Below are 25,399 nucleotides of genomic sequence, written 5' to 3'. Positions count from 1 at the left end.
CCACCTTTCAGCGGAAAGGAAAAAGCATCTAGTATCCAGTATAGATGGCCCGGCCAATATATATTCAAGATCGGAAATAGTCAATGTAATCTGCTGTCATTGAAGATGGGTATGGGTAAAATAACGGGGTGGAGAACAAGGGAAAAGAAATTGAAGATTGCTACGCCGGATGTATAAGATGCATCGCTTCAGTAAGGCCACTGGGAGATCGAGAGTCAAAAGTATGTCCTCACGGACACTGCCATGCATGCTCTATAATGGACACTCTATAGGTAATTCTGTCGGGACGGGAACATCGCCTTCGTGGCGTGTCTGTCTCAGCTGGTGGTGGAACAGTTGCCACACACCCTTCAGCGCTGCTATGCGGTCGTTGGTGTCGAACAAGTCGAACCATCGGGTCCTCTCCAGCCTCAGTACATGCCACGGCTCGCCTTCGGTTGCTGGGAAGGTGCTATCGCCGTTAGTGAGGATGTCCAAATACCGCCTGTGGACGCGTAGGTGGAGGATCGAGACGTGATGGTTGATAGACGAGATCATGTAAATCTAGAAGAAGAAAAAAAAAGGGGGGTTAACTCTCTCTGCCTAGCCGGAACGTGCACACTCAGTTTCAATCAACACGGCAGGGTGTGCATACATCGTCAAAGGGACTCTCCTGGACCTTGCCTATCTGCAAATAGCTCATCCGCTTATCCCAAAGACTGGGCCCAGGCTGCAGAATCTTCCACTTTTCACTGGTAGTAAGTCTGCGCATAGCACTCGGTCTCCGGGAAAGAGACGTGACAAAAGGATGCTCGAATTTGTGACGCTTGGAAGCGCTCTCCGCCCCTTGGGCAGATGGCGTAGTTTCTTCCATCATTGAGTCCGGCAGGGACATCCCGTGTCCGTGGTTAACGAGATCATCCAGGATCCCATCGTTGGGGGCGCCTCCAAAGCGAGGCTGCATGGTCCACCATTTGCCTTCCCCGGGTCGCTTCTCAACTGCGCCTTCGCGAGCACGCTCTTGTGCCGCGAGAAGCATCCCGCCCACTTCGCGAAATAGATCACTGACATCGCCTATCCCGGTCCCGGGGGTCTTGTCCGCAGTGCGGAAAGACGTCTCGGGTCGACACTGTGAGATGAGAACGGGGCCTTCGAGCATGCCGCTCCGCGCAATCTGGCGATCTCGCGGGGACCGCGAGGACTGGAACGTTTGCCGGACGGGGAACAGGAGGTTCTTGGTTGTCAATCGTGGTTGGAGCGTGGGAACCGTGACCTGACATCCGAACGGCCATGCGGCCATCTCCACAAAGGCTCGGATTGTCTCATCACGCAATTCATCAGGCATCTCGGCGCCGTTGCCAATTCGACGGCCCGTGTATACAGATACAGAGGGCCGCTGCTTCTCGCCAACAGTGCTACTGCTCGATGGCGCGTCTGCCTGTACTTCATCCAGATCCATCTCACCGCCTGTCGGAGAGGGTCTGTTCTTGGACTGCTCAGCATCCACCGGCATTGTGCCATCTGCTGCCTGTTCCATCTCGGATGAGGGTGTCGGATCGGGAGTTGCCGGACGCTCGAAATAGTGGTCTAGGCTAGTATCCCAGTATTGAGCCATGCGCTCCAATCCCGCCCAGAACTTTCTCGACTGTGTTATACGAACCCGGCTCCGGCCCTCGCGTTGCGGCAATCGAGCCACCTCGCGGAACGCATCGTCATTCTCCAACGCCAGCTCTTTTTCCAGAACTTCATATCGTTCTTTTGAGGGGTACGGGACTCCATTGTCCATCAACGGTCGGGGGTTGTCTTCGGTCGGTTCGGTGGTATCTTCCCATGGTAACGGGGCGATGGGATGCAAGTGGTCTTCGGGGATCATGTGGGCGACTTCGACGCCTGTCTCCAGTTTCAGGTTCAACGGCTTGAAGCGCTCCTCGCAGATGTCCTGTGGTCGTTTGATGTCGGCCAGAAGGTCGGCCATCTCCTTGAGTCTTGACTCCGACTCATTTTCGAGGACATCAGATAGGTTGTAGACGGGAAAATCAAGAGGTGTCGGGTCAGCGGGGGGGCTGCGTTCCTTCTCCGGCTCTGAAGACGCAGAGGGCAAGGCTACCGCGAAGTTGTGTTAGCTTTGAGACTGTCAATGTGTCTCATCCTTCGTCCAAGTCTGAGTGACAGATCTCAGATCGCATAGAGCTTCAAGCCACAGTCGCTCCAACGCAAGGTGGCTACCCCGGTGAACTTGTTGACATTTCAACTGGCCACCGGGAGGTGTGGCGGGGGAGAGGAGGGGGATAGCATCGAGGGGTAGCAGAAGGGAGATTATTTACCCAGCCCAGAACCCCAGCCAAACATTTCCAATCACAGATCAAATGCAAATGCACGATTATCGCAAAGTTCTAGCTCCCCTCAAGGTCACATGGGAACATGGGAACAAGGGAACGAGAAGGCGGAAAGGCAGAAGGGCAGAAAAGGGAGAATAAGATACAAACAGGAAAAAAAGAAACAGAAGTTGAAATGAAAAAAAAAAACAAAAGACACAACTTATTATGAAGAGAGAGAGGGAAGAAGATGAAAGGGATCCGGGGGACTTTTGCAGGTGGGGAATTTGGCGGGAACATTTGTCCCTTCAGCTAGTGACAATCTGATATATGGATTCGATCATCTACAAATGTCTTATGATCACCTATGACCTACCACAGTCGTATGTTATAGGCGTATTCAGAGTATTCGTTAGGGTCTAAGGAATGAGGTTGAATGGGGAACGGTCTTATGGTGTAGAGGTGCTATCTCACTTTCTACTCCGTCCGTACTTGATTTTAGTATGGAAATCTCTTCAGTTGATTTTTTTGGGGTTTACCTAGATCATCCATCGAAGTGATATAAATGTGGATGTCTTCCCTTATATAGTTTTACGGACATGGTCATATGACTCGACCAAGAAGAGATGTTGCTACGATTCCTCTGTGCCGAGGATACAGCATGTTGTACTCCCACCTGCAAGACCTGCAAGACCTGCAAGACCTGCAAGACTCCAAGACCTGAAAGAGGCAAAATCTGAAACCTTCGGAGTCGCCTACAGGTTGGACCAGTCCAAATTCCATGGAATCTTTCGTCAAACCCGAAACTGCCCTGTTTCGTCCGTGAGATAGGAGACACTCCTCCGCTCAAATCCCACCTAAGGAACAATGATGATGAGACTGTGCGCATGCAGAAAAATTAGCCAGTGTTACAGTATGGAGATTCCCATATTCATTGGAGATGATCGTCCACTCGTGGACCGCCTGGGGGTCTCATTGGGCCGAGGGCCAAGCGCCGTTCATCTGTCACAGGAGTTTACTTCCACCCAGCCATCAGAAGAAGCGCCGGGTTCCAGACAAATGAAAGACGAAACCCCCTGGCAAACTCTATGGGGAATAAAAAAAATGGAAATCCCTGTACATAATCATCCAACCTCTTTGCATCTGACATGATACACTTTGGGGGCCCCTCCGAAGGTGAATCGTGAACTGTATGGAATCCCGCACTAACGGGGCTATAGTCGTGGCTGTCTCAGGGCTTCAGGGAACAAAGAAAGAAACAGAGGGGGTCTGTATGAAGCTCGGGTGTCAATTTGATAGGTCCACTGCTTTGTCAGTTGCTTTGTCGCTTTGTGCTTTGTCCAACTCTCATTCAAAGGGATCCATCCTTTCCCGTCGCCTTCATGTTCCATCCACCGAATACGGACTCGCTAAATATCATCTGATCTTTCTTTCAACGACCAGTGCCCCCCCCGCGGGCTCGCGGCGAGATGTTGAGTGCCTTTTCCACCATCCATTTATACTCCATCCATCCCGCTCAACAACTTCATCCGGACGTGGTCCACTCATTTATCCTCTAATCCGCCCAATCCGGTGACACTTTCGTCAAATCAAACAAAAACCATTTATCCTACATGGGTCTACACGATATCTGGCCCCGGACCTGATTCCAGCACCGCAACTACTACCGTGCCTGACTTCTCATCGTCAACGCAGAACCCAACCGCGGTAACCGTGACTCTGACAACGACTAAGCTGTCGACAAAAAAGCAGGACAACATAATATCGAATTCCAGCTCTACAACAACAACACTTATGTCGGAGTCCACAACTTCGACTCTAACTCCAACAACCTCGGTTCTATCAAGCTCAACGGGGGACTTTCCTATTTCGGCAACTTCAGAATCTTCCAGCCATCCTAGCAGCATGTGGACCATACCAGTTCGATCAACTAGCTCGCGTATGTCTATTTCATCCTCCCTGCCTGTCTTGCCGGAGACAACCACCAGTTCCGTCAGTTCCATCAGCTCCACGAGCACCCCGGTCAGCTCGAGCACCGCACGAACATACACCTCTTCAATTTCACCATCCATCGGAACTGTTGCGAGTGCAGGCTCTTCGGAAACAGCTCAAGCTGCCAATTCGAGCCCCACCTCTAAAACTGGAACGATGGTTGGAAGCATCATCGGGGGATCAGCAATCCCAATCTTCGCCCTGCTAGCCTGTGCGGTCTACATGCGTCGCCGACGACGAAGGATAGCAACAGAGCGCCTAGGCATCAGACAGGAACTACTACGATGTAACTCAACGAGCTCATCAATCTGTCACCACTACCGCTACGACTCCTACCCCTCGATACCAGCCAACATCGGCCCAAGAGCCCCTATCCCCCCAGTCATCCCGCTGCAACAGCAGCCCTCAAATCCAGACCTCTCCCTCGACAGCATGTACCTGCGCGGCGAGTCAACACCGCAGGACCCCTTCGCGGATCCGCCGTCCGCAGTCATCGAGGTCTCCGCCCCTTCTCACTCGATCTCAATCTACTCCACTTCTTCCTGGGGTGTTGGAAACGGTGGGCGGGGGAACTGGGACTGCGAGCGCGAAGGCGTGGATACCCTCGCCGTACCACATGAGTACTTGGACACTCCTGTGATGCGTGATAGCATGCGCAGTGACCCCTTCGATCTTGATCTTGAACCTCCACCGAATGCTCACCATCGGTCTTCTGTCCCTCCAATCCCGAGTACATGGGATGTCAAGTTTTAGATGGCGATGTCTCATTTTTTTTTCGGCTTCCTGCACATATTTTACGTTTACATGGATCCACTAGCTTTTTTTAACTTTATTTTGATTTACGAAGCAAGTTCTCATGAATGCGATATCTTTTTTTTTTCTTTTGATTTTTTTGGCTTACTTACTGGGATTCCCCTTGGGTGTATCTATACCCTTTTTTGAGTTCAGTGTTGAAGGTCCAAGTTGTTCACTGGGGTAATGTTGATGTGTACGATTTAGAAGGAGGGTAAAAGGACTCACATTTTGCTTCTATTTTCAAGACAGATTGCCACGTTTCGGCCATTTCATTTCCTTCTTTAGTTGGTGCTAGTTTCAAATGGGGCGCATTGGAGATTTCCAGGGTTTGGATGGCATCACGCTCGAGGCAAACTTGTTGTTTATTTGGGTCAATGATGTGTTTCGAACGAACATGAACGCTGACATTACTGTCCATTTGATAAACAATCGCACACTTTGGTTCTGCGCGGGTGTTCGGCTGTTGATCATGGATATTCGCACAGGGAAGTGGATTTGTGTTCTGCAGATACACATCCATATATATATCCGGTAGATATCCCATTTTGACGTACTTTATCAGATCTAGGCATAAGTCGTCTGGTAGGTAATCCAAAACATGCTGTGAAAAACAAATCTTCTATTTCGATCTCATATCCACATTGTTCTTGTGAGTTCAGTGGGCTGTCTAGAAGTGAGTGGAGTGGATTGGACATTGAGATCCAAATCCCCAGAATAACAGTGGCGTCACCACAAGACCCATAAATTACGCAGGAGGTTTTTGATCCACGAGGCTGTAGTTACCAAGGGGACAAGATCATAGGTATCATCGAGATAAAGTCCCCCCAATGCATGCGATGGACATCCAGGCAGTACCTACCGGACGACCAGCGACAAGACAGTCATCACCATGGGCAGCAAAAACCTAAAACAGAGGGAATATACATGCAAGACCATCGAAGGAATGGTATCCACAAGTTTAAAGAAGGAACAGACACGACCTGCGTCTCTGCATATCAGGGTTATACCACAAAAGTCGCAGTAGACATGGACTGGGAACGAGAGTGCGGTGTTTGTTTTGTTTTTTTTTTTGGTCAGGTAAAAAAAGATTTCCTTTTGCTTTCTCGTTACATTTAACAAGAATAGCTTTGAGTATCACATCATCATCGCGTCTTCCTATTTCCCATACCCCATATTTTCCGAAAAGATCCAAGAAGGCCACGAACCCCATGCTATCAGAGAAAACAGAAGGAAGGAGAGAAAGTCGTAACAGAATCTAGACTAATAGGAAGACGCCGAAGGCCGATCTGAGTTCGATATTGGGAACAGCCTAGAATCCCGAATCCAACCCAGAGGTTAACCGTTTCCAACCTCCGGACCGCCGAATTGCAAGGAAATCGTCAAACAACGGAAGGGTAATTGAATTTTTGTATCAGATTTACTCCTCGCTGATCAGAGCATCGCGCTTGGCCTCCTTGCGCTCCAACCGGCGCTCACGGAGAGCCTTGTTCTTGGCACGCTTAGCATCCATCTCCTCCTTAAGGACACGGTCGCGTGCACGCTCAGCCTTAGCCTTCTGGATCTGTAGCGGTGAAAAAAAGAGAACGAGTCAGCCTGGGTGTGTTCTGTTTTGCGTGCTTTTTGCAGGGTTCATGTTTTCAAATTCGATCGTCATCCGTGGGGTTGATCCGGGTTGTAACTTACGTGCTCAACGAGGGCACGCTTGTGCTTGAAGGTGTTACCCTTGCTCAGGTGGTAAAGCTCGTGGTAGAGGTGCTTGTCGATCTTGCCAGCGGCACGGTAGCGGACGAGCAGACGGCGGAGAACACGCATGCGGCGCATCCAAAGAACTTGACTAAACAGAGGAAAACGAAATCAGCCACTGTGTCTCGGTTTGAGCTCCGTTAGGCGAGTACGAGACAGGCCGGAGGGAGACAAAAGACGGTGGTGTGCATACCTGGGCATACGGGCATCCTTGGTACCCTTGCGCTTACCCAGACCGCGGTGACGGCCGTTTCGGCGGGCCTCGTTGAGCTCGCGGGCGCTGGCACGGGAGTGCATGGTGACGGGCTTGCGGATGATGAGGCCATCGCTGACGAGCTTGCGGATGGTCTGGCGAGAGTTGGCGTTGGAGATCTCGTTCATCTCATTGGGGTCGAGCCAAATCTTGCGCTTGCCGCAGCCGACCACGGAGGCGGCGAGGCGCTTCTGGGTGGTAAGGTTGACCCTGTGGTGGTGAAAGACCTGGTCAGCATCATAGCACACACATCACGAAGTTGTTCCTCCGCTGTAGCGAAAATATCGGGCCCACGAGTTGGGTGTTGGACACGAATTTCCACAGCTCACGGATGTGCATTTGAGAGCTTCAAGAACAGCTTGAAGATAGAACTCACATCTTGATGTCGGCGTATCGACGGTCGTTGGCGGATGATGTTCGTGGCACTGAGAAATCCCGACGGTGAGAGTTTGAGAGGGCACTGCGGGCCAGATTAGGTCAGCCGAGGGCTAAGCGAGTGCTCCTTCCATAACTGGCGGAGTGCTCGAGGGCTCATGCCCTAGCACTAGTCCAAATCGGGATGATGGAATTTGAAGATCGTGTAGTCCGGGGAAGCCAACGGTACTTGCGCTACGTCAAGTTGGAATCAAGATGCTGTAAGAACATATGGTTGTAACTCAATTTTTTGCTTTTTCCGTTCTTTTTCGCTGTTTGCCATGGCTTTGGTTGTAGGTGTGCCAATGATTGAACAAAATCACGTGACAATAAACGATAAGCAGTGTCACATGATCCGCGATTCCAATTAAGGAAGCAGTGATCTGCAGTATAAGTTCAGTACATGGCAGCCCATTGACATAGAACGACGCAATTTAAAATCTACAAAAACATACATGCGCATAACTTTTGTACGAATAGAACAAACAAAACCCAAGGGTATATCTATGAACATCTAGATGCTCCTTGGATGCGCAAACAGAACATCACTCATCGCCAAAGGCCTCTCCAAGATCAACCTTGCCAATGCTCCACAATTCCTTCTCATCATCTAACTCATCATTTGACAGTCCCAAACCACCCTCACCACCTTCAGCCTCCCGACGCTCACGTGCCTGGTTAGCTAAACGAACAGCAATGCGCTTGAAGTAGTCAGACATGCTGCGTTTGGGGCCCGGTGGGAGAGATGCACCCGGACCGGCCATGTACTTGTCAAACACCTCGCTGTCAGACTCGACCACGGAGAATATGGACAAGAATGCTGCTTCAGCGGCTAGCTTAACGGGAATCACCAGATCACGGACACTAGCGAAGATGGGTGGTGCGAGTAGAGCCAGATGAGGACGGGCTAGCTCGGGGTGAAGACGGCTAGCAGTCCGGATGACTACCAAGCTCAACCGCCGGGTGTCGACCGGCTTGCCGACCTGGATAGCAGATGCCAAGGCCTCGAAGATAGTCTTGCTTGACTCGAAAGCATGATCACCATTGTTAGACAAGAGGTATTTGCCTGCAGCAAGAGCACTGTTGTCGGAGACGAAAGGCTGTTTTTCCCCCTTAGCTTCGAACAATAATGAGTGTTTTAGCATTTCACTTACATCCTGGTTTACAAGACCTTGACATATGACGGTGGGAAGTTCCAAAGAGAAGTGTTCCGTCAGGACCTCGGGGCATTCAGCCAAAAGTGCATTGAGTCCGAGGACCGCTGCATGAGAAAGGGAGCCGGAAAGGATACGGTTCCTACAAGAAAATGCATTAGCATCCATCAACATCAAACCACAAGAACGAGCATGCATACTTGATGAGAGGAACCGAGCTTGCGGCAGGCAGAACCTTCACGAGAGCACCGAGCAGACGAGCGTTCGTAATGGAAACGGAATCTGAAAGCATGTTAGAAAGCCGCAAAAACACAGGAATCGTCAATATTGATCTTACCGGTCTGGTCGCTAGCGTCATCATCAATCAGACCAAGAATAGCTTGCCGGGATGCTTCGCTCATATTAGCACCAGCCTTGCCAACGACCTCCTGGAGAGCCTTCATCATGGCGTTCTTCACGCCGATGTCGCTGGTCTTGGATCCAGCAATGAGTTCTGGAGATTAAGTTAGCGATGAGCGACATTCCATATTTAAAACCTTCCGAGACTTACCAGCAATAAGAGGATCAACCCTGGGGGTTAGCGTAATCAAGATACCAAGACCCTTGGCAGCCCGGTTGCGCAGAGTCTCGCTTGTTGTGTCGGCTAGACCACGTGCGAATGTGCGCTGGAGCTGAGGCAAGAACGGCTTGACAGCCAACGGAATCTTCTCCAACAGCTTGTTAAGAGTAAAGAAGATGGCGCCTAGAAAATAGAATTAGTAAATTGATACCACACAAAGGCCTTGCACGACTTACACTTGATGTCGACTGAACGTTCTGACACAACACGAATGAGCGGACCGGTGATCTGAGTCACGAAAGGCTTCAATGACTCGGCACGAGTCCGGTCAATGATATCAGACATTGCAAGCGCGGACTGGGTACGCTGATCAGTAGTACCGTTGAGAAGACCTTGCAAGAAGATCGGCAAGATAGCCATGATGCCCTTAGGCAGACTGAAGCCGGGCAGATCCGCGCCAGCCACACCCACCTGTCGCAGAATCTGGCGGGTGGGAATAGCCAAGCTCTCCATCTCTTCCTTGCGCATGTGAGACATGAGACCAGTGAGGGCAGTCCATGCTGACTTGACGACATCCTTGTCTGAGTCATCGAACGAAATCAGCAAGGAACGGATCAAGTCCTGGTAGTACCTCGAGAAGTCGAGGTCAGCTTCCGCGAAGAACTTTGTAAGATGGAGTGCCGCAGCAGCGCGACGGCGGTGATCGTCATGCTTGACAAGAGTGATCATCACATTCATGGCGACACTCAGGCCATCGTACTCGTCTACAGACACCAGGACAGTGTCGAATGCAGTGCTGAGCTCTGTTCGAAGCTCCTCGTCGGTAGTCTCGATGATCCCGTCCATAAGGGAGTTGAGGATGGTTGGTAGTCTCCTTGTCATGGCAGAGCCGGCAACTTCGGCCAGAGATGCAAGGGCTCTGGCGTTGAAAGCAGTAATTGGCGGGGTAAGCAATGTGGGAATGAGGTTGGGAAGGATAATGTTGGCGCGAGTCTGCTCCGTGAGAAGTGTTAATAGAGCCGACAACGCCTGCTCGGCATCTTCGTCATTTCTCAGCAAGTGAAGAAGGTAAGGCAGGACCTGGTCTACGACCCGCTTGCCCATGATCTGCTGCAGTGAATCGAAGGCCTCAGCGGCAGCTTCTCGCACATCGTCGTCGTTGTCGACCAGAGCCACGCGCACGGTGGCTATGAGAATATCCTCAAAGTCCTCCAGCGCATCGGGGGAAGCGGCATTGATAAGCTCGCGGAGAGCAATGCAGATACCTTGCTTGACCTCTACATCAGGTGAAGTCTGAAGACCATCTTGAAGCAAGGGAAGCAAGGTGTTGAGAACAGACTCTCCAGCCTTCTTGATAAGGTCTCCAAGAGCGTTGCTGGCAATGACCTTCTGCTCCATGTTGCTGGACCCAAGGCGGCGAATAATGAGCTGAGACAGCGTGGGAACCATGTCCTTGAGCGTTCTTGGGGAGGCGACAAGTGCCTTCCAGACACCCAGGGCCGCACTCTTGACCTGGCCTGAGGTATCGCAGCGACATATGTACAGAGACGAAAGAACCTTGTCTCTGCGCTCAGCTCCGAGAACCTCCAACAAGGATTGGCCAGCTTGAGTGGCTTCCTCCTCCTCTTCATCTCCCTCGACCTTACCGGAGATACCAGTAAGACTGAAGAGGAGATCGCCGACAAGCTCGACGGAACTCAAACGGATGCGGTAGCTGTCATCCGCAAGACCACGCTCCAATTCAGGAAGCAAGAGATCAATGGCCTTGTGAGCGAAGTTCTTGACAAGCAGACGACCGGCCCGGAGAGCCGTCTCGCGAATAGCCTCAATATCATCGGCCAAACCAGCAAGAATAGGGGGGATGATCTTGCTGAGATAGTTGGCGAAGCTGTTACCGAAGCAAGCTGGCAAGAAGATGAAGAGTGTCATGAAGCCTTCACGAACGGCAGGCTTGGCACTGGAGACGTTCTGGAGAATAGTTGGCAGTGTCTCCTCGAGTCTGGTCGTGCCAAGGCCTGCAAGGACCTCCGAAAGAGCTTGAGCAGAACCAAGTCTGTCACCAGCACCAGTGTCAGATTTGAGAGTAGCCATAAGGTTGGGAATAAGCTCTGGCAGAGCGTCCTCGCCTAGTTTCTCGATGAGCGAACCAAGGGCCTTGGAGGCAGTAGCACGGGTTGTAGGAACTGGATCAACAATGGCCAAGTTAAGTCCGGCCACAATGATAGGCAAGTGCGAGATAAGATCTTTGCGCTCTGTGAGATGGGCCAAGCTGCCAATAATCTGTGCCGACTTTCGCTTAGTGTTAGATCGGTCACTAAGACCACGCTCGAGAATGCGCACAACAAGGGCCAGGGAGGGGGCATCGAGGTAGTGTGCGAAAGAAACCTTGATCAAGGAATCCAGCGCCTCATCTGTGTGCTTCGTTGGATCACTCAAAGCCTTCAGAAGGACACCAACCAAGCTCTTCACCTCGGGGTTGCTAATAACCTCGCCGAAGCGCTGAAGACTGCGGTTCGCTGCGCTACGGACTTCCTTGTGGGTGTCGTTAAGCACAATTGTCAAAGGTGGAATGATATCAGGCAAACTGGCTGCAAGCTGCTGCGGGTCCAGGTAGGCCATGGCACCAAGCAGATCGCAGGCACCCTTCTGACTACGCCATTGCGTATCATCCAAGCCGTCGAGCAAGGTAGGAAGAATCTCTTTAACACCGTAAGAGCTGAGGTTCTGGAAGCAAGCCCTTGAAGCCTCCAGACAAGTATCGCGGACGCTAATGCTGGTGTCACCAAATCCTGCCAGAAGCTGGGGTACGAGGTGGATCACGTAAGGCTCAAAGGTCCGGCCTAAAACTAGGGCGAAAAGCTCATAAGCTAACAAAGCGCCCCGTCGGTGATCCTTTTCTCTTTTGTTCTCGGCGGCCTCCTTGAGCTGGCTCATGATTCGGTACTCCCGCAAGGTTGCAATACCCCGGCCACACACGACTGCAGCAAGACCGTAAGCAGCACCGCGTTGGCGAGGATAGTCAGGGGCATTGAAAAGTCGGTAGAGTAGGTTTTCCACGTACTCTGCCGTCTTGGAACCAGACGATCTGATCAGCGGTGGCAGACACTCGGACACAGCGTGCTGCACAGACTCCGAAGGGGTATCGAGGGCCACGAGCAGCTCACTGATAACAGTTTGCAACCGAGGATCATCCGGCTTGAGGTGTGTGGCCACAGATCCATATAACACGATGACAGCCTCGTTCAGCAAGTCAGAGGTCTTTGTGTCCTTATCCGAGGTTTCCAGTGTTGTTTGGAGCAATTGCATCATCTCTTCAACCTTTGACTCTCCTCGCAAGATGATTATGGATTTACCACTTTCTGTCATTTGGCCACGGACCCGGGAGTTTCCATCGAGCAAGGGACCCTTCTCAATCAGGAATCGCAAAAAGGAGACACTTTCGTCACCATCGAATCCGTTCGTCATGGCATTGAAAGCCAGCGCAATACCACTGCGAGCCTCCCAGTGGTCTGCAGTGTCTATCTTCTTGGGCATGCCGTAGGCGTCCTTTTCGGGTGCCTTAGGTTTGATTTCTTCCACATATTTGGATTGCAGTTCAGACAAAATACCCGCAAACCTGCTCTTATCGAACTCAATGGCATGTGCTAAAGCGCGAGCAGCAGCACCTCTAAGCTGGTAGTCTTTGGAGTCCAAGTATTTCATGATCTTGCTGAACGAAGTGTCATCCACCTCCAGCGCATTATCTTCCCAGATCGTGTCTGCAATCTTGGCATTCTCCTCCACCAGGTCGTGGCAGCCAAGCCAGATGTGCTCCGAGAAATCGAGGTCAGTCAAATCGATCTCAGCCTCAATGACCTGAAGCACAGTTGTTCGGACAGAGGCCTCAGCGACGATGGTTCCCTGCAAAAGCGCATCCAGCTCTTCGCCGCTAATGTTCGGCGAGATGCATCGGCAAAAGTCGAACAAGGTATCCTTAACCAGCTTGTAGTGCTGGGTATATTTCTGCATGGCAGATAGAAGTTGACGTAGAACATCGACACGAGGAAGACGGGTGTCGGTGACTATATAACAGCATTAGTGGTTGGCTTGACACTAGTTTCAAAGGCGGAAGAACTCACAAGAGCCAGAGTGAAAGGACAGGAACTCAAGAGCAAGGAGAACTTGGGTGCCTTCTTCTTCTCCCTTCGCTTCTTCGATGCCGTTCTGGGTTAAAACCAGAGAAATAAGCGGAAGAACGTAAGCGAGAGAAGTGGAATCGAAAGGACGCTGCTCAGAAGCGAAGCGCAATCGGTAGAGAATCCGTGTCACGAGTTCGCCGAGAGGCTCCAATTCCATATCGGAGGGGAGGTTGGTGTTGCCGATGGCGCGAAGTGTCGCGATACCGACGAAAGTACGCAGAGGACCGAGGCGGGTTGACACCTCATCGGCGCAAGTAATGAACGCTCGGGAGACAACATCACCGACAAATAGACCCGCGCCAGCCTGAGCGAGCGACAGCAAAGAACTGACGGCAGCGTTGATCCACCCCTCGACGTCATTGGCAGGACCTGTTGCGAGGCCCCGGATAAGGCCCGCTCCTCTTTCGATCCGCTTGACTTCTTCCACAACATCTTGACGAATCTTGGCCTCCTTGGCAAGCTGGGCCTTGACCTTGGAATTTTCCTCGGGCGTCAGCTTCTTTTGGCTTTGGCCCTTCTTTTCGGCTAATTGCGCACGAAGCTCTTCCTCCCACTTCAGGGTATCATAATCCTTGGTGTTTTTATCAAAGGCCGGCTGCTTCGACTTACTGCTGAGCACATCGACGAAAGCGGTTCCTTCGGGGGTGCGTGAAATAGCAGCATCAGTGGCAGTGAACTTAGATAGGCGAGTGCCGTCTAGATCATATTTAATCTGATCTACCAAACGGGGGATCATTGCATCGGGGGCAACAAACGCCAGTTCAGCCCCAGCGCTCCAGACAGCGAGGTTAATATTCGGCACCGCTGACTGCACAGGGTCTGCGCTTACGCGAACCAATTGCTCAATACAATTGCCAGTGTGTGTGCGGACAAGATCTCCAGGGTCGGTACCGGTCCTTAAGCACAAATCAATCCAAGAGGTGTTCGGAATTAACTCAGGCCGACACAGAATTAGCATCTCAACGAGCAGACCCTCCAGATCAGAAGATGATACCCCAGAGGTTTCTACGACAGCCTTTGTTGGGCAAAGAGCCTTCAAGACCATATGAAGCAGGCGTTCGCCCTCTGGTCCAGCAGAAACGGCTGCTGATTCCTTCTCCGTGGTCCGGAATGAAAAGATCCAGGCCCATAGTGCATTGAGAATGATGCGCCCAAAAGAGGCCACATCCGTTAGATAAACTCGAGACAGGGTATCTGCGGAGTTCTCGCGAATGTTTGAGGAAATAACAGGCGCGGTGATTGCGTAGATAAAGGTCTGAGCCCAAGCCGACTTAGATGCGTCTTCAGAGCTAGAAAACTTGGGCCCGGAGACAACAGCGGCCAGAGCCCTGACAAGCCACTGGACCTCTTCCTTAGAACTCAACTTTGAGTATGCCTTAGGGTTGAGGAGGAAAGAAGGTTTGGGGCTCAATATCATCGACTGGGTTACGTTCTCCTCCCAAACGGACTTGGCAGTCCCTTGAACATCAGAAACTCGGTGGAAAAGAGCCAGGAAGACATAAGCCGAAGATAGAGCACCGCTTTGGGCCGAGGGAAGCGGGTTTGAAGAAACCTCACCAAACAAATCCTTCATTTTAGCGAGGAACTTGGTGACAAGTGGTTCAATTTCAGGAGTCTTCAAATCCTCTAGATCAGACTTCCATATGACTTCTCCCACACTTGCTTGCCAGATTTTTCGGAACGGAATTCGCTTATCGGATACACCCTTGACAATAGTGCTGATAACATCATCGCTTACCTTGATCTTGGATTGAACGAGGTAAGTAAGGTGTTTGCTAAAGGATCTGATCTCCTCTTCCAGAGCAGCTTCGTTCGACTCCCGCGAAAATACAGGGCAGAACCCTTGAACTATCTCTTTTGAGACATCTGCCGAAGGTGAGATAGCCCCAATAGCCTGGGCATAAGCCAGGCGATGCTCAGGAGTAGTAATTTTCTGGGTTTTCAGAGGACTGATGATTTCAGACGTGATCTTCAGCACCAAGGAATCGCTTCTGCACCGAGAGAGCAAGGATGCAAAAGAGTCAGACGCTCCTTGGCGAATTGATGGGTTGTTTGATTTCATGCTAGTCAAAAGATGCTTGGAAAGGCGCGTTTGCACCAATTCCGAGAGATCAATCTCTTCCGGCAAAGAAGCACAGAGAGGAGGAATCACGCCGCCGAGAACCACCTCTGGTGCTCGAAGTATGGACCTTTCCACGGGAGGTACCAATTCAGTAGCGACATCTTCGTATGTCATAAAGGAAATAAAGAAGTCAGACATGCCATTGGCGACATGTGCAGGCACAGCAGATTTTGAGCTTACGACCTCCTTGATGTAGAAAGCCAAAATCTCCTTCTTCGACTCTTCGAGGATTGACCTCTTGTCTGCTAGCCGCGCACAGACTCCACACAAGACACCGAGAAGAGGCGCATTCTTGTTCCCCGCTGTAGAGTCTACAGTCAGTCGGCTGACAGACTGCCGCACTGCATCAGCACCCCATGCCTCAGACGAAAACACGGCGCGCAAAGCACGTCTTGTTACTCGGAGAGCTGACTGCTTTACTGCAGGCTTGGGTTTTTGGGAAAGACAATTTTCCAGGGCCTTGGCATCAACCGCAATCAGGTCTAGCACGGTGGCCAACGGTGTGTTCGTGTCCCCGCTGGCCTGCTGCAACAGAATACAGCACCATTCCAACAGAACAAATGCAAACGAGGAAGCCAAACCTGATCTGGATGCTTCAGTTTGCAATTTTTGGGTAAGAAATTTTAATTCTTCGGTCGCGTTCGGCCCGCGGAGGAGAGGGCGGAGGCATTGTTGGACCGCCTGTCGGGAGGATCGATCGACATAGAGAGGATAGGTACGGAAGAGCAACTCTAGTAAATCGTGATTGGTTTCTGGTGATATCTCAAACCCTATACAACAAATAGTCAGTGAATCTGCTCGTCATGAGGCCGTGGATTATCACGGTACCATTCTTGTCGCGGAGTTCTTGCAGGGCCCGGAGCCTGCGCGATGTCGAACTCGAGAGGAGAACGACCTGCAAGGCATCCAGATCCCCGGCCTTGACCTGGTCCCATGGAATCCCATCCATGATCAGCGGTCAATACGGGGAATGGAGAGAGGGGGGGGTGGTTCAGAGAGTGTTGAAGTTGGTGAAGTGGGCTAGGAATGCTGTCATAAGAGTTTTGTGTGGGGAGCTGGATTCCATCCCGCCATCAAACAGTCATGGCCGACTCTTCGTTCTCTACACATTTCAACCCCATTTTTGAGAATTTTGTACACCATATTTGACATTATTTTATAGGCCAAATTCATTGGTTTTTGACCGCTGACTTTCAGCGTGCTTTGAAGACATCTCCACCAGGCCCGCTAATACTTAGGCCTCAAATGCCGCCGAGCAGCAAGAAAAAGAAGAAGCCCGCCTCCAATCCGGCTCGAGGCTTTGCAACGGTCTCTATGCCCTCGAAGCCTAAGCCAGAAGCAATAACAACACCGTATTCAGCTACCGAAGAATCAAAAGCCACGCCAGAAACCGAGCCGCAGCCTGAACGCACTGCCGTTCGCACTACAGATGCCACTGCACCACAAACAACCTCCTCGTTACAAGACTACACACCGGAGGAGCTGGAAAAGCATCTGGAAGAAGCAGAGCTTCAGATTTTGGTTGATAAATACGCTGTCAAGTGTAAAAATGACGCTGCGCGCCAGGCCACCAAGCTGGACAACGAACGCCGCATTTTCCGACAGCAATCAGCAACGTTGAGCCTTCTGGAGTGGCTACCGACAGATATTCAAGACAAAATTATTGAACTGGCCGGTACAGAAGAACACGACTATCTTATAGCAAGTGGACGGATCACAAGTTCAAAACAGGCTGGCTCTGAGGAGGATCTATACAACAAGCTTTGGACCTTGAAGGAAACCCTGCTCAAACTCAACTTCCCAGAAAACCGCGTCGAGGATGCACTGAAGCATGTTTTGCAATATTTTGCTGGCAACTCAACCAGTGCCGGTCGGGATGTTGTGTGGAACCTTGATGAAGCAATTGAATGGTTGGCTACGCACAGTGATAAGAATGAATTGCCCTCTTATACACAGACGATTGCTCGCCAGCTGAGAGATACGGACAGTGTCACCTCATGGATGACAGGTTAATCTTTCCATGGCTTGAGGTTTTCTATCACGACAAAATGCTAACTCTTGGCAGAATCGAAAGCTTCAGGAACCTCGACTCCTGTTTCATCCCAAAATCGAAGCAAGCAAGGAAAGAAGAAGGATGACTGGAAGGCAGCAAAGGTTGCCCCTCCTATTTCATATGACTCGGACAGCTCAGTCGACCCAGACATCATGGTTCCCGAATGGCTGGAGCTGCAGACTCAGCTTTACAGCCTGCAGCCAGATCTCTTTGATCGCCCCGGAAAGGGTAAGAAAGGTCGCGGTGGCGCTGGAAACCTCTCAGATGACCCTGAAACCTCTAAACTACAGCGGAAGATTGCCAAGATCGAACGTGATGTCCTATTTGAACGCCGAGAAGCAGAGTACATTTGGGAGCAAAAGCTTGACGAGCTAAAAAAAGATGCTTCATTTATTCGGCGCCCGGTGGGCAGAAAGAAAAAGTCTCCGACCGATGCAGAAGAACAGCCAAAACCCGAGATTGACGAAGAGCTAGATCCGGCCCTCCTTGCGATCGACGGAATGGAGGACGCCCTTGGGGATTTGTTCCAAGGCGAAACTGAGGATTCAGGCTCGATCTTAGGTATTCCCCCTCCAGAGACCCAGATCTCATTCACACTCCGCGACTTCGGAAAATCGACAGGCCTGAGCCCACGACGAGTCTTGGAAGAGACCTGCAAATCAAAAGACTCATCGTGCGTGGTTGTCTACCAAGACTTCTCCTCTTCAAGTCATTCAAACAGAAAGGCTCTCGAAGTGCGATGGTCAAAGCCCCAAGAAGCCCCATTCCCGTTAGCAGTGGAATCGATTGCACACAAGTCAAATTCTCTGGCTACTTTCGTGTCAATGGATGCCCTTGCAACACCGAATGCGCAGCAGGCTGAGGGGTACGTATCGACTTTGGCTTTGTTCATTTTGTTCCCCCAGAATTCCAAGGAGGGCAAGGCCTACCTGCGGTTGCCGGCGGTTTGGAGAGAACTTTGGACTGAGTTTGCAACACTGCAGAAGACCCAACAGGATGAAATCGACAAAACTACAGTGAAGGAGTTGAAACTTCTGATCCAAGAGAACCAAGGCACCTTCGAAGATGATGTTGTTCTATCTGACAACTTCCGGAAGAGAAACGGCGTTGGTAGCAAGCCAGGCAACCCGATGAAGGGGTCTGCGCGCGACAATTTCGCAAGTGTTGATGACCGCCTGAAAGAAGCATGGATGGCTACATCGTCGACGCCTTCCTATCATCGCATGATGCAGGGGAGAATGAACCTCCCAATATGGGGATTCAAAGATGAGATCCTGAACACGCTCGATGATCATGGAACTTTGATCATTTGCAGTGAAACAGGTAGTGGAAAGAGTACACAGATTCCGTCTTTTATTCTCGAGCATGAGATGATCCAAGGCCGACCATGCAAGATCTATGTGACCGAGCCCCGCCGTATCTCTGCAATCTCGCTTGCTCGGCGTGTCAGCGAGGAGCTTGGAGAGAGCAAGAACGACGTGGGCACGAACAGATCACTCGTTGGATTTGCAGTACGGTTGGAGAGCAAGTTTACTCAATCAACGCCATTGATTTATGCGTGAGTGCTCAGTTCCCTCTAGGTTTTATCTTGTGGTTGCTCAACTAATACATTATAGAACCACGGGAGTGGTTGTACGAATGCTCGAGCGGCCCGATGACTTCCAAGACATTACTCATGTGGTTCTCGATGAGGTTCACGAGCGCACTATCGACAGTGACTTCCTTCTGATCGTACTCCGACGACTCATGGAGAAGCGACCCGACCTTAAACTTATCCTCATGTCAGCCACCCTCGATGCCCAACGTTTCTCAAATTATCTCGGCGGGGTGCCAGTTCTGAACATCCCAGGGCGAACTTTCCCTGTAGAAATGAAGTATCTGGAGGATGCGGTCGAGATGACCAACTACCGTTTGTCGGAGGACGCCCAGCAGACAGTCCTCGACGATGATATGGATGACCCACCCACGGATGCCGACACCATAGGAGGTCTCCAAGCCAGTCTTGATGGGTACTCTAGGGAGACCAAGGAGACTGTCATCAACATCGACGAATACAGGCTCGACTATGACTTGATCAAGAGATTGCTTCTGAAGATTGCTACGGCCCCGGAGATGGCTCACTACAGCAAGGCGATCCTGATCTTCATGCCTGGTCTGGCGGAAATCCGTCGCCTGAACGACGAGATCCTGTCCGAGCCCATTTTCCAGAGGGGCTGGGTTGTGCACACACTTCACTCTTCCATTGCCAGTGAAGACCAAGAAAAGGCCTTCAACGTCCCCCCAGAAGGCACAAGAAAGATTGTTATTGCAACGAATATTGCGGAAACAGGAATCACCATCCCGGACATCACGGCCGTGGTCGATGCAGGCAAGGAGAAGATCATGCGATTCGATGAGAGACGCCAATTGTCCCGTCTGGTCGAGTCATTCATTTCGCGTGCGAACGCTAAACAACGTCGCGGTCGTGCTGGACGTGTTCAGAACGGTATCTGCTTCCACCTGTTCACTAAACATCGTCATGAAAAGTTGCTTTCTGAACAGCAAACCCCTGAGTTGCTGCGCCTTTCTTTGCAGGATCTGGTGCTCCGTGTGAAGATCTGCAAGTTGGGAGAAGTGGAGCAGACACTTCTCGAGGCTCTTGACCCGCCGTCCTCGAAAAATATTCGCCGCGCCATTGATTCATTGAAGGAAGTAAAAGCCTTGACGAGCAACGAGAGTCTAACCTCTCTCGGCACACAACTAGCTAAGTTGCCCCTGGATGTCTTCCTCGGCAAGATGATCATTCATGGAGCTTTCTTCCGGTGCTTGGATGCAACCGTCAGCATTGCAGCTATTCTTTCTTCCAAGTCGCCATTTGTGAACACAATCGGATCCAATTCACAACGCGATGGCGCACGGGCATCTTTCCGAAGAGGTGTGTCCCAACATATCGATATCCCACGCTTGATAATTAACAATCACTAGGTGACTCGGATCTCTTGACCGTATACAACGCCTATTGCAGTTGGAGACGCACAAGAAGCACCCCTGGGTCCAACGAGTATGCTTTCTGTCGAAAGAACTTCCTCAGTGCTCAGACATTGCTGGCGATCGAGGACATCAAAATGCAATTGATAGTGTCAATTGCAGATGCAGGTCTTCTAACCCTGGATGCATCACAGAAAGTGACCCTCAACCGGTAAGAGGCCATTTTGTCCAAACATCATATCTCCGCTCGACAACTGCTAACCAACACTACAGTGCACGCTCCAACAGCCGAAACCGCCAATTCTTCATAATCCCTGAAGTTTTCGACATCAACAGCAATAACGATGTTGTGATTAACTCGGTCATCGCTTGGAGTTTCTATCCTAAGCTTCTGACGCGCGAAGGCAAGGGCTGGCGCAACGTTGGTAACAACCAGACGGTCACACTACCCGCCGTTTCTGTCAACAAGAGGGCGGACTCGTCCGTCAAATGGCTGTCGTACTACAGCATCATGGCACGTGCCCGCAATCTCAACGCGCATGATACCAGTGCAGTGGACGATTTCGCTATAGCTTTGCTGTGTGGTGATGCTGAGTTCAAGGTACGACAGTGATCCTTCGCGGTTCCTTCCTCCCTTTCTTTCGGCAGTAAGCTAACTCCCGCTAAAACAGATGTATTCTGGTGTCGTCTCCATTGACGCAAACCGTATTCGATTTGCTGTGCGAGATTGGAGGTCTATGCTAGCCTTGAAGATCCTGAACAGCCGCCTGCGCGAGATCCTTTCGAACACTTTCCGCAACCCCCACCGTCCATTGTCCTATAAGCATCAGCAGTGGATCGACATTTGGCAACAGGTCTTTGCTCAGGCGGGTAAGCGATGAATACACCAGCCCTGATGGGTTGTTATGCTCTGTGTCTTTGATGAGATATGCATGTAAAAATCTTGATGAATATGGTTGGGTCGGGTATAGAACTTTGTCGGAATATTGTTTAGCCTTAAGGGTTACTTCAATGGACAAACACTCTCTTTTCGTTCATATGATATTTGCGTGGTGGGGTGTATCTGTATCTTCTGGTTGGGGCTTGTCATTTAAGCGTCTAGAAACTGTAGTCCGCGCTGGCTATGCGATTTAGTTTCTCATCCGAGAAGCAAATATATATGTTGAGAGATGCGCCACTTCTGAATATATTTATTTACCATATTATTGCCCCCCCAACCACTTATCGAGACTAATGGCTCACCTCGAACACTTTGACTCATGTATTCTGCTGTGGAAAGGTACAGATATGATCCTGGCGATCGATCAGCAGGAACCGTAGCATCCCTACATGAACGACGGGAGACAGCATACTGCATCAACCACGCCTTCCAGAAGCGAGTTCAGGTCTACATTTTACATAGTACAGAGCACTGCAGATATGTCCGTCTCCTCGAGTCAATGCACCGACGCCGTCAGCACCGATCCGCCGTGCGTAAACGATTGCATTATCATCGCCACCCTTATCAGATTGAGATCGAAGCACAATTACTGCATAAGCATAAGAACAAACCCGAGAATAAGCATTAAAACCAAAGCTTTCATCAGCCGTTCCCGCAGAAAGTCGAGACCAAGTCGTTCAAACTTATTCCTACCAATTTCTCACGGGAGACAACCGGTCTACGAAGAAAAGCAGCAACAAATCCAATCCTGCCACCCAACTCCCCAATCAAGGGATATACCAACCTCCCACCGCCAATACCAGCTCACCACAAACACGGATTATCCCTTGACAGACACGAGACTTGGAGTCAATGCAAGTCCTCAACCAGCGGTGAATACGTCTGCACAGTGAGGCCTGAACACACAGGTAAGAACCTTGGATGATATTCCAACCCCATTTCCCTTTCCATCATCCCCCCCCAGACATTCCCCAACGCGCACCAACCAGAGCAAAGTAATTTCCATCCCCCCCCCAACAAAAACATCAAATCAAATCAAATCAGTCTTGTACACACCCCAAACTCATCCACACCACCCGTATGCACTCCATGCACAATATGAATGGGAGACATGTTTCAAGAATGTGGAAATCCCCACGCGCGCTAGCCTACAACCCGGGCATGGTTCGCATTCATAGACAGTAGTCAGGCTGGGCTCTAGTCGTTGAACTAGGTACATGTACATTATCTCATGCACAGCAACCCAGTCCGTGAGCGGCACTTGCCCCAACATGCTTGCTTTTAGCCCTGCGTTGGCACTTGGCAGCTAGCTTGTCAGTCTGGCGCTGGTTCATCGTACATGATGCCTGCAGCTTAGGCTGCACGCTGCATGGTATTTGCATTCTTCAATCGACTAGTGACGCCTCCCCGGGGAGATGGAAGCGTGGACGGCCCGTGTTTTGGTGTCAGATGCACTGTACATACTATAAAATGTGAGCTGTGGTAGCGAAGAGACGGTGAGCGCACTACTCAATCCCTTATTTGGGCTTATTTGGGGCCTTTTTTTTGGGGGGGGGGGGGGGGGAGGAATTTTTGCTTTCGCTCTCGCATCCTGTCTATTGAGATTAGGTCTGGGGTGTTCCTGCCTGGGGTCTCCTTGTTTTAGACTTGTGTTTTTTTTGCACAATCATTGTCATTATCAGGGATGATATAGCGACACCGGGGAGAGTTGCTTATTTTGATACTATGCTAGTATCACATGGGCTTTTGCGGAAAGGTTCATGATCTACACTGATGCCTATGACTCCTTTAACTTGTTCAAAGGGCTGAAATGTGGTAATGCAGAAGCTGGTAGACCTACTTTTTGACCAAGTCGATTTGACTGTAAATCTGTACAACATCGAAAGCAAGTTTAGATCCCACAAGAGTGGCCTGTTTCCATGTCGTACATCCAAGTTGAACCTTCATGTTTTCTATATTTCCTTATCTGCCCTCTGACGTTGCGCCGATCGGCCAAAATAGCCCGACATCGGCGAGTTTGAGGATGTTGCCCTTGGGCCCAAAAAAACAAACAAAATTCATTCTTAGATCCTTTAATATTTGTCTCACCTATACAACATACTCTGTACTCTATAGGGGATAAGAAGTCCATATGAACCAGACAACCAACGGTCGACATACATCCAAACATCAAACCTCCACAGCAGCGGGTCACTGCATACCCAGATGGAGCTACTCCGTACGGAGTATGAAATAATGCTCTGTGCCACGTCTGTACGCAAGGGGGGGGGGGGCGGGGGGGGGCAACTGGCGGTGAATCCACACGATCTAGCCCTTCCTACGTGGTTGTTGCCCCAGCCAGTCATTGTTGCGTCGGATCATCGATCGGCGAGCTGCTGGTGCGCAAAGCCAATCATTGGCGCCAATGGCGTGGATAGGTGGGGATTGGAGGGGGAGGGGGGTTTAGTCTCGTTACACATTTGGCCCGAGCCATCCTGACTATTTCGGAGATATGAGGACTTTCAGGTGAAATTTGTTCTGAACTAGACTTTGGTCACTGGAACAAAAGCAAAAGGAAGCAAAAGACTCGAGAACACGCTTACTCACGGTAATGGCGGTTCTTCCAGAACTCGGACTTTTGGATTGGAGGAATTCACGAGGGGGAGGTGGTCATTGATATTGTATAACGTACCCAAATACTCCAACCTACCTCTCTACCTTGTGTTCAGTCATTGGACCTCTTCTTTCTCTTTTGCTACACAAGCGCTCGAATGTGTACTCCGTAAAGGCAAGATGAACGTGCAGTCGATCTCTTGGCTCCACGGGACAATGCAATGCGCGGTTAAATCGAAGGTTGCACGGCCCCAGCCGAGTTCCATCACGCCAGATCCTGGCTTCGTGGTGCGTTGTCATTTGCGAAAGGAAGTGAGTGGCGTCTGGTAGCAAAATTATGCTGTACCCCAGTCAGATGGAAAGTAGAGTCACAATTCCAATCATGTTTCAGGGCTATATACGGAGTACTCCGTGCCTTGGGTGGATAATCACGTCGATGTTGTATGCCTTCTTGGGCCAGGACCTCTGGTCAATGTGGACTTAGCAGTAGACGGGCCTATACGGAGGCTATCTCGGTCGATTCGCAGTTTTAATTTGCCCCATTCCTGTACAACACATCAATAGACTGCAGGGAACATCCCTGTAAGTCATCGGCTTTTGGTCCAATTCTCCTCGTGTCCAAGTCTCACGATGTACACTCGTACTCCGTAATTATGCTGTATCACACACTCCCTCAAAGGCCTTGTCCCCATTGTACGTGTCCCCGATCGTCAGTTTGACGGCCTTATCTGACATCAACGTCCGCCCAGACGGCTTCGGGCATTTATGTCCTCTTGGGAAGTGTGAGGTCCTCCGTACAGCGTGGGGAAAGCATGGCAAGCCCCTGGTGAAACATTCAAGGGCAGAAATCGGAACATAAAAAAAAAAAAGAAAGCCCCGCACAGATGATTATAGTGCAACTCGGAAAAAAGTCAGAAACGAAGAAATATTAAAACCAAAAAAACCAAAATTAGAACCCCCCCCCCCTCCCCCCCCCAAAAAAAATTAGAGATTAAAAGTCCTTAGTCTGATCTTACGAGAAAAGCCTGAAAAAGCCAGAAATCTGCACGGACAGAGTCTGCAGGGTAACTCGCTGCAAGGTACGGACGAACCCGTCGATCGACGCGAGATTGACGGCGTAAACAGTGCGGTGGAGGTTTTCGGGAAGGGAGCCTGGTTATGGATAAATACTAATCTTGGAAGGATTTCTCTAGTCTCCGTATGTAACATCTAACCATCTTATGTGATCCACCGAGCTGATAGTCGCACGGAAGACCCCGGAGGACGATCAGTAAAAGAATTGATGAGTTAGACTTTGATTCTTCTACTCTGTGGGAGAGAAGGTGACTAGGTACTCCGTATAA

The 25,399-nt window shown here is 50.6% G+C and overlaps 6 protein-coding genes across 6 annotated transcripts; 2 read left to right on the top strand and 4 right to left on the bottom strand.

Moving 5' to 3' along the window:
• Positions 1-252: 252 nt before the first annotated feature.
• Positions 253-2,328, bottom strand: Pdw03_2924 (translational activator GCN1; the record flags this gene model as incomplete). Its single annotated transcript, XM_014677217.1, has 3 exons — positions 253-543; positions 635-2,082; positions 2,304-2,328. 3 exons carry the CDS (start codon positions 2,326-2,328, stop codon positions 253-255), a joined length of 1,764 nt encoding a protein of 587 aa, XP_014532703.1.
• Positions 2,329-3,913: 1,585 nt separating this feature from the next.
• Pdw03_2923 (uncharacterized protein) lies at positions 3,914-4,366 on the bottom strand (the record flags this gene model as incomplete). The annotated part of the gene is made up of 2 exons (XM_066100320.1): positions 3,914-4,158; positions 4,213-4,366. 2 exons carry the CDS (start codon positions 4,364-4,366, stop codon positions 3,914-3,916), a joined length of 399 nt encoding a protein of 132 aa, XP_065955720.1.
• Positions 4,367-4,442: 76 nt separating this feature from the next.
• On the top strand, positions 4,443-5,039 carry Pdw03_2922 (uncharacterized protein; the record flags this gene model as incomplete). Its single annotated transcript, XM_014677219.1, has 1 exon — positions 4,443-5,039. The coding sequence occupies one exon, from the start codon at positions 4,443-4,445 to the stop codon at positions 5,037-5,039; it is 597 nt and encodes a 198-aa protein (XP_014532705.1).
• A 1,459-nt stretch (positions 5,040-6,498) lies between these two features.
• On the bottom strand, positions 6,499-7,954 carry Pdw03_2921 (Ribosomal protein L19/L19e; the record flags this gene model as incomplete). The annotated part of the gene is made up of 5 exons (XM_066100319.1): positions 6,499-6,642; positions 6,765-6,915; positions 7,018-7,287; positions 7,454-7,537; positions 7,947-7,954. The coding sequence occupies 5 exons, from the start codon at positions 7,952-7,954 to the stop codon at positions 6,499-6,501; spliced, it is 657 nt and encodes a 218-aa protein (XP_065955719.1).
• An 82-nt stretch (positions 7,955-8,036) lies between these two features.
• Positions 8,037-16,453, bottom strand: Pdw03_2920 (Translational activator, putative; the record flags this gene model as incomplete). Its single annotated transcript, XM_014677220.2, has 8 exons — positions 8,037-8,591; positions 8,646-8,787; positions 8,846-8,927; positions 8,983-9,138; positions 9,196-9,387; positions 9,441-13,265; positions 13,323-16,274; positions 16,333-16,453. 8 exons carry the CDS (start codon positions 16,451-16,453, stop codon positions 8,037-8,039), a joined length of 8,025 nt encoding a protein of 2,674 aa, XP_014532706.2.
• A 296-nt stretch (positions 16,454-16,749) lies between these two features.
• Positions 16,750-21,405, top strand: Pdw03_2919 (ATP dependent RNA helicase, putative; the record flags this gene model as incomplete). The annotated part of the gene is made up of 6 exons (XM_014677221.1): positions 16,750-17,512; positions 17,570-19,115; positions 19,174-20,471; positions 20,522-20,735; positions 20,798-21,125; positions 21,196-21,405. The coding sequence occupies 6 exons, from the start codon at positions 16,750-16,752 to the stop codon at positions 21,403-21,405; spliced, it is 4,359 nt and encodes a 1,452-aa protein (XP_014532707.1).
• Positions 21,406-25,399: the final 3,994 nt, after the last annotated feature.

This window comes from Penicillium digitatum, chromosome 1 (genome assembly GCF_016767815.1).
Source record: "Penicillium digitatum chromosome 1, complete sequence".
NCBI classification, from domain to species: Eukaryota; Fungi; Ascomycota; class Eurotiomycetes; order Eurotiales; family Aspergillaceae; genus Penicillium; species Penicillium digitatum.
This window is presented reverse-complemented; position numbering and strand designations above follow the sequence as displayed.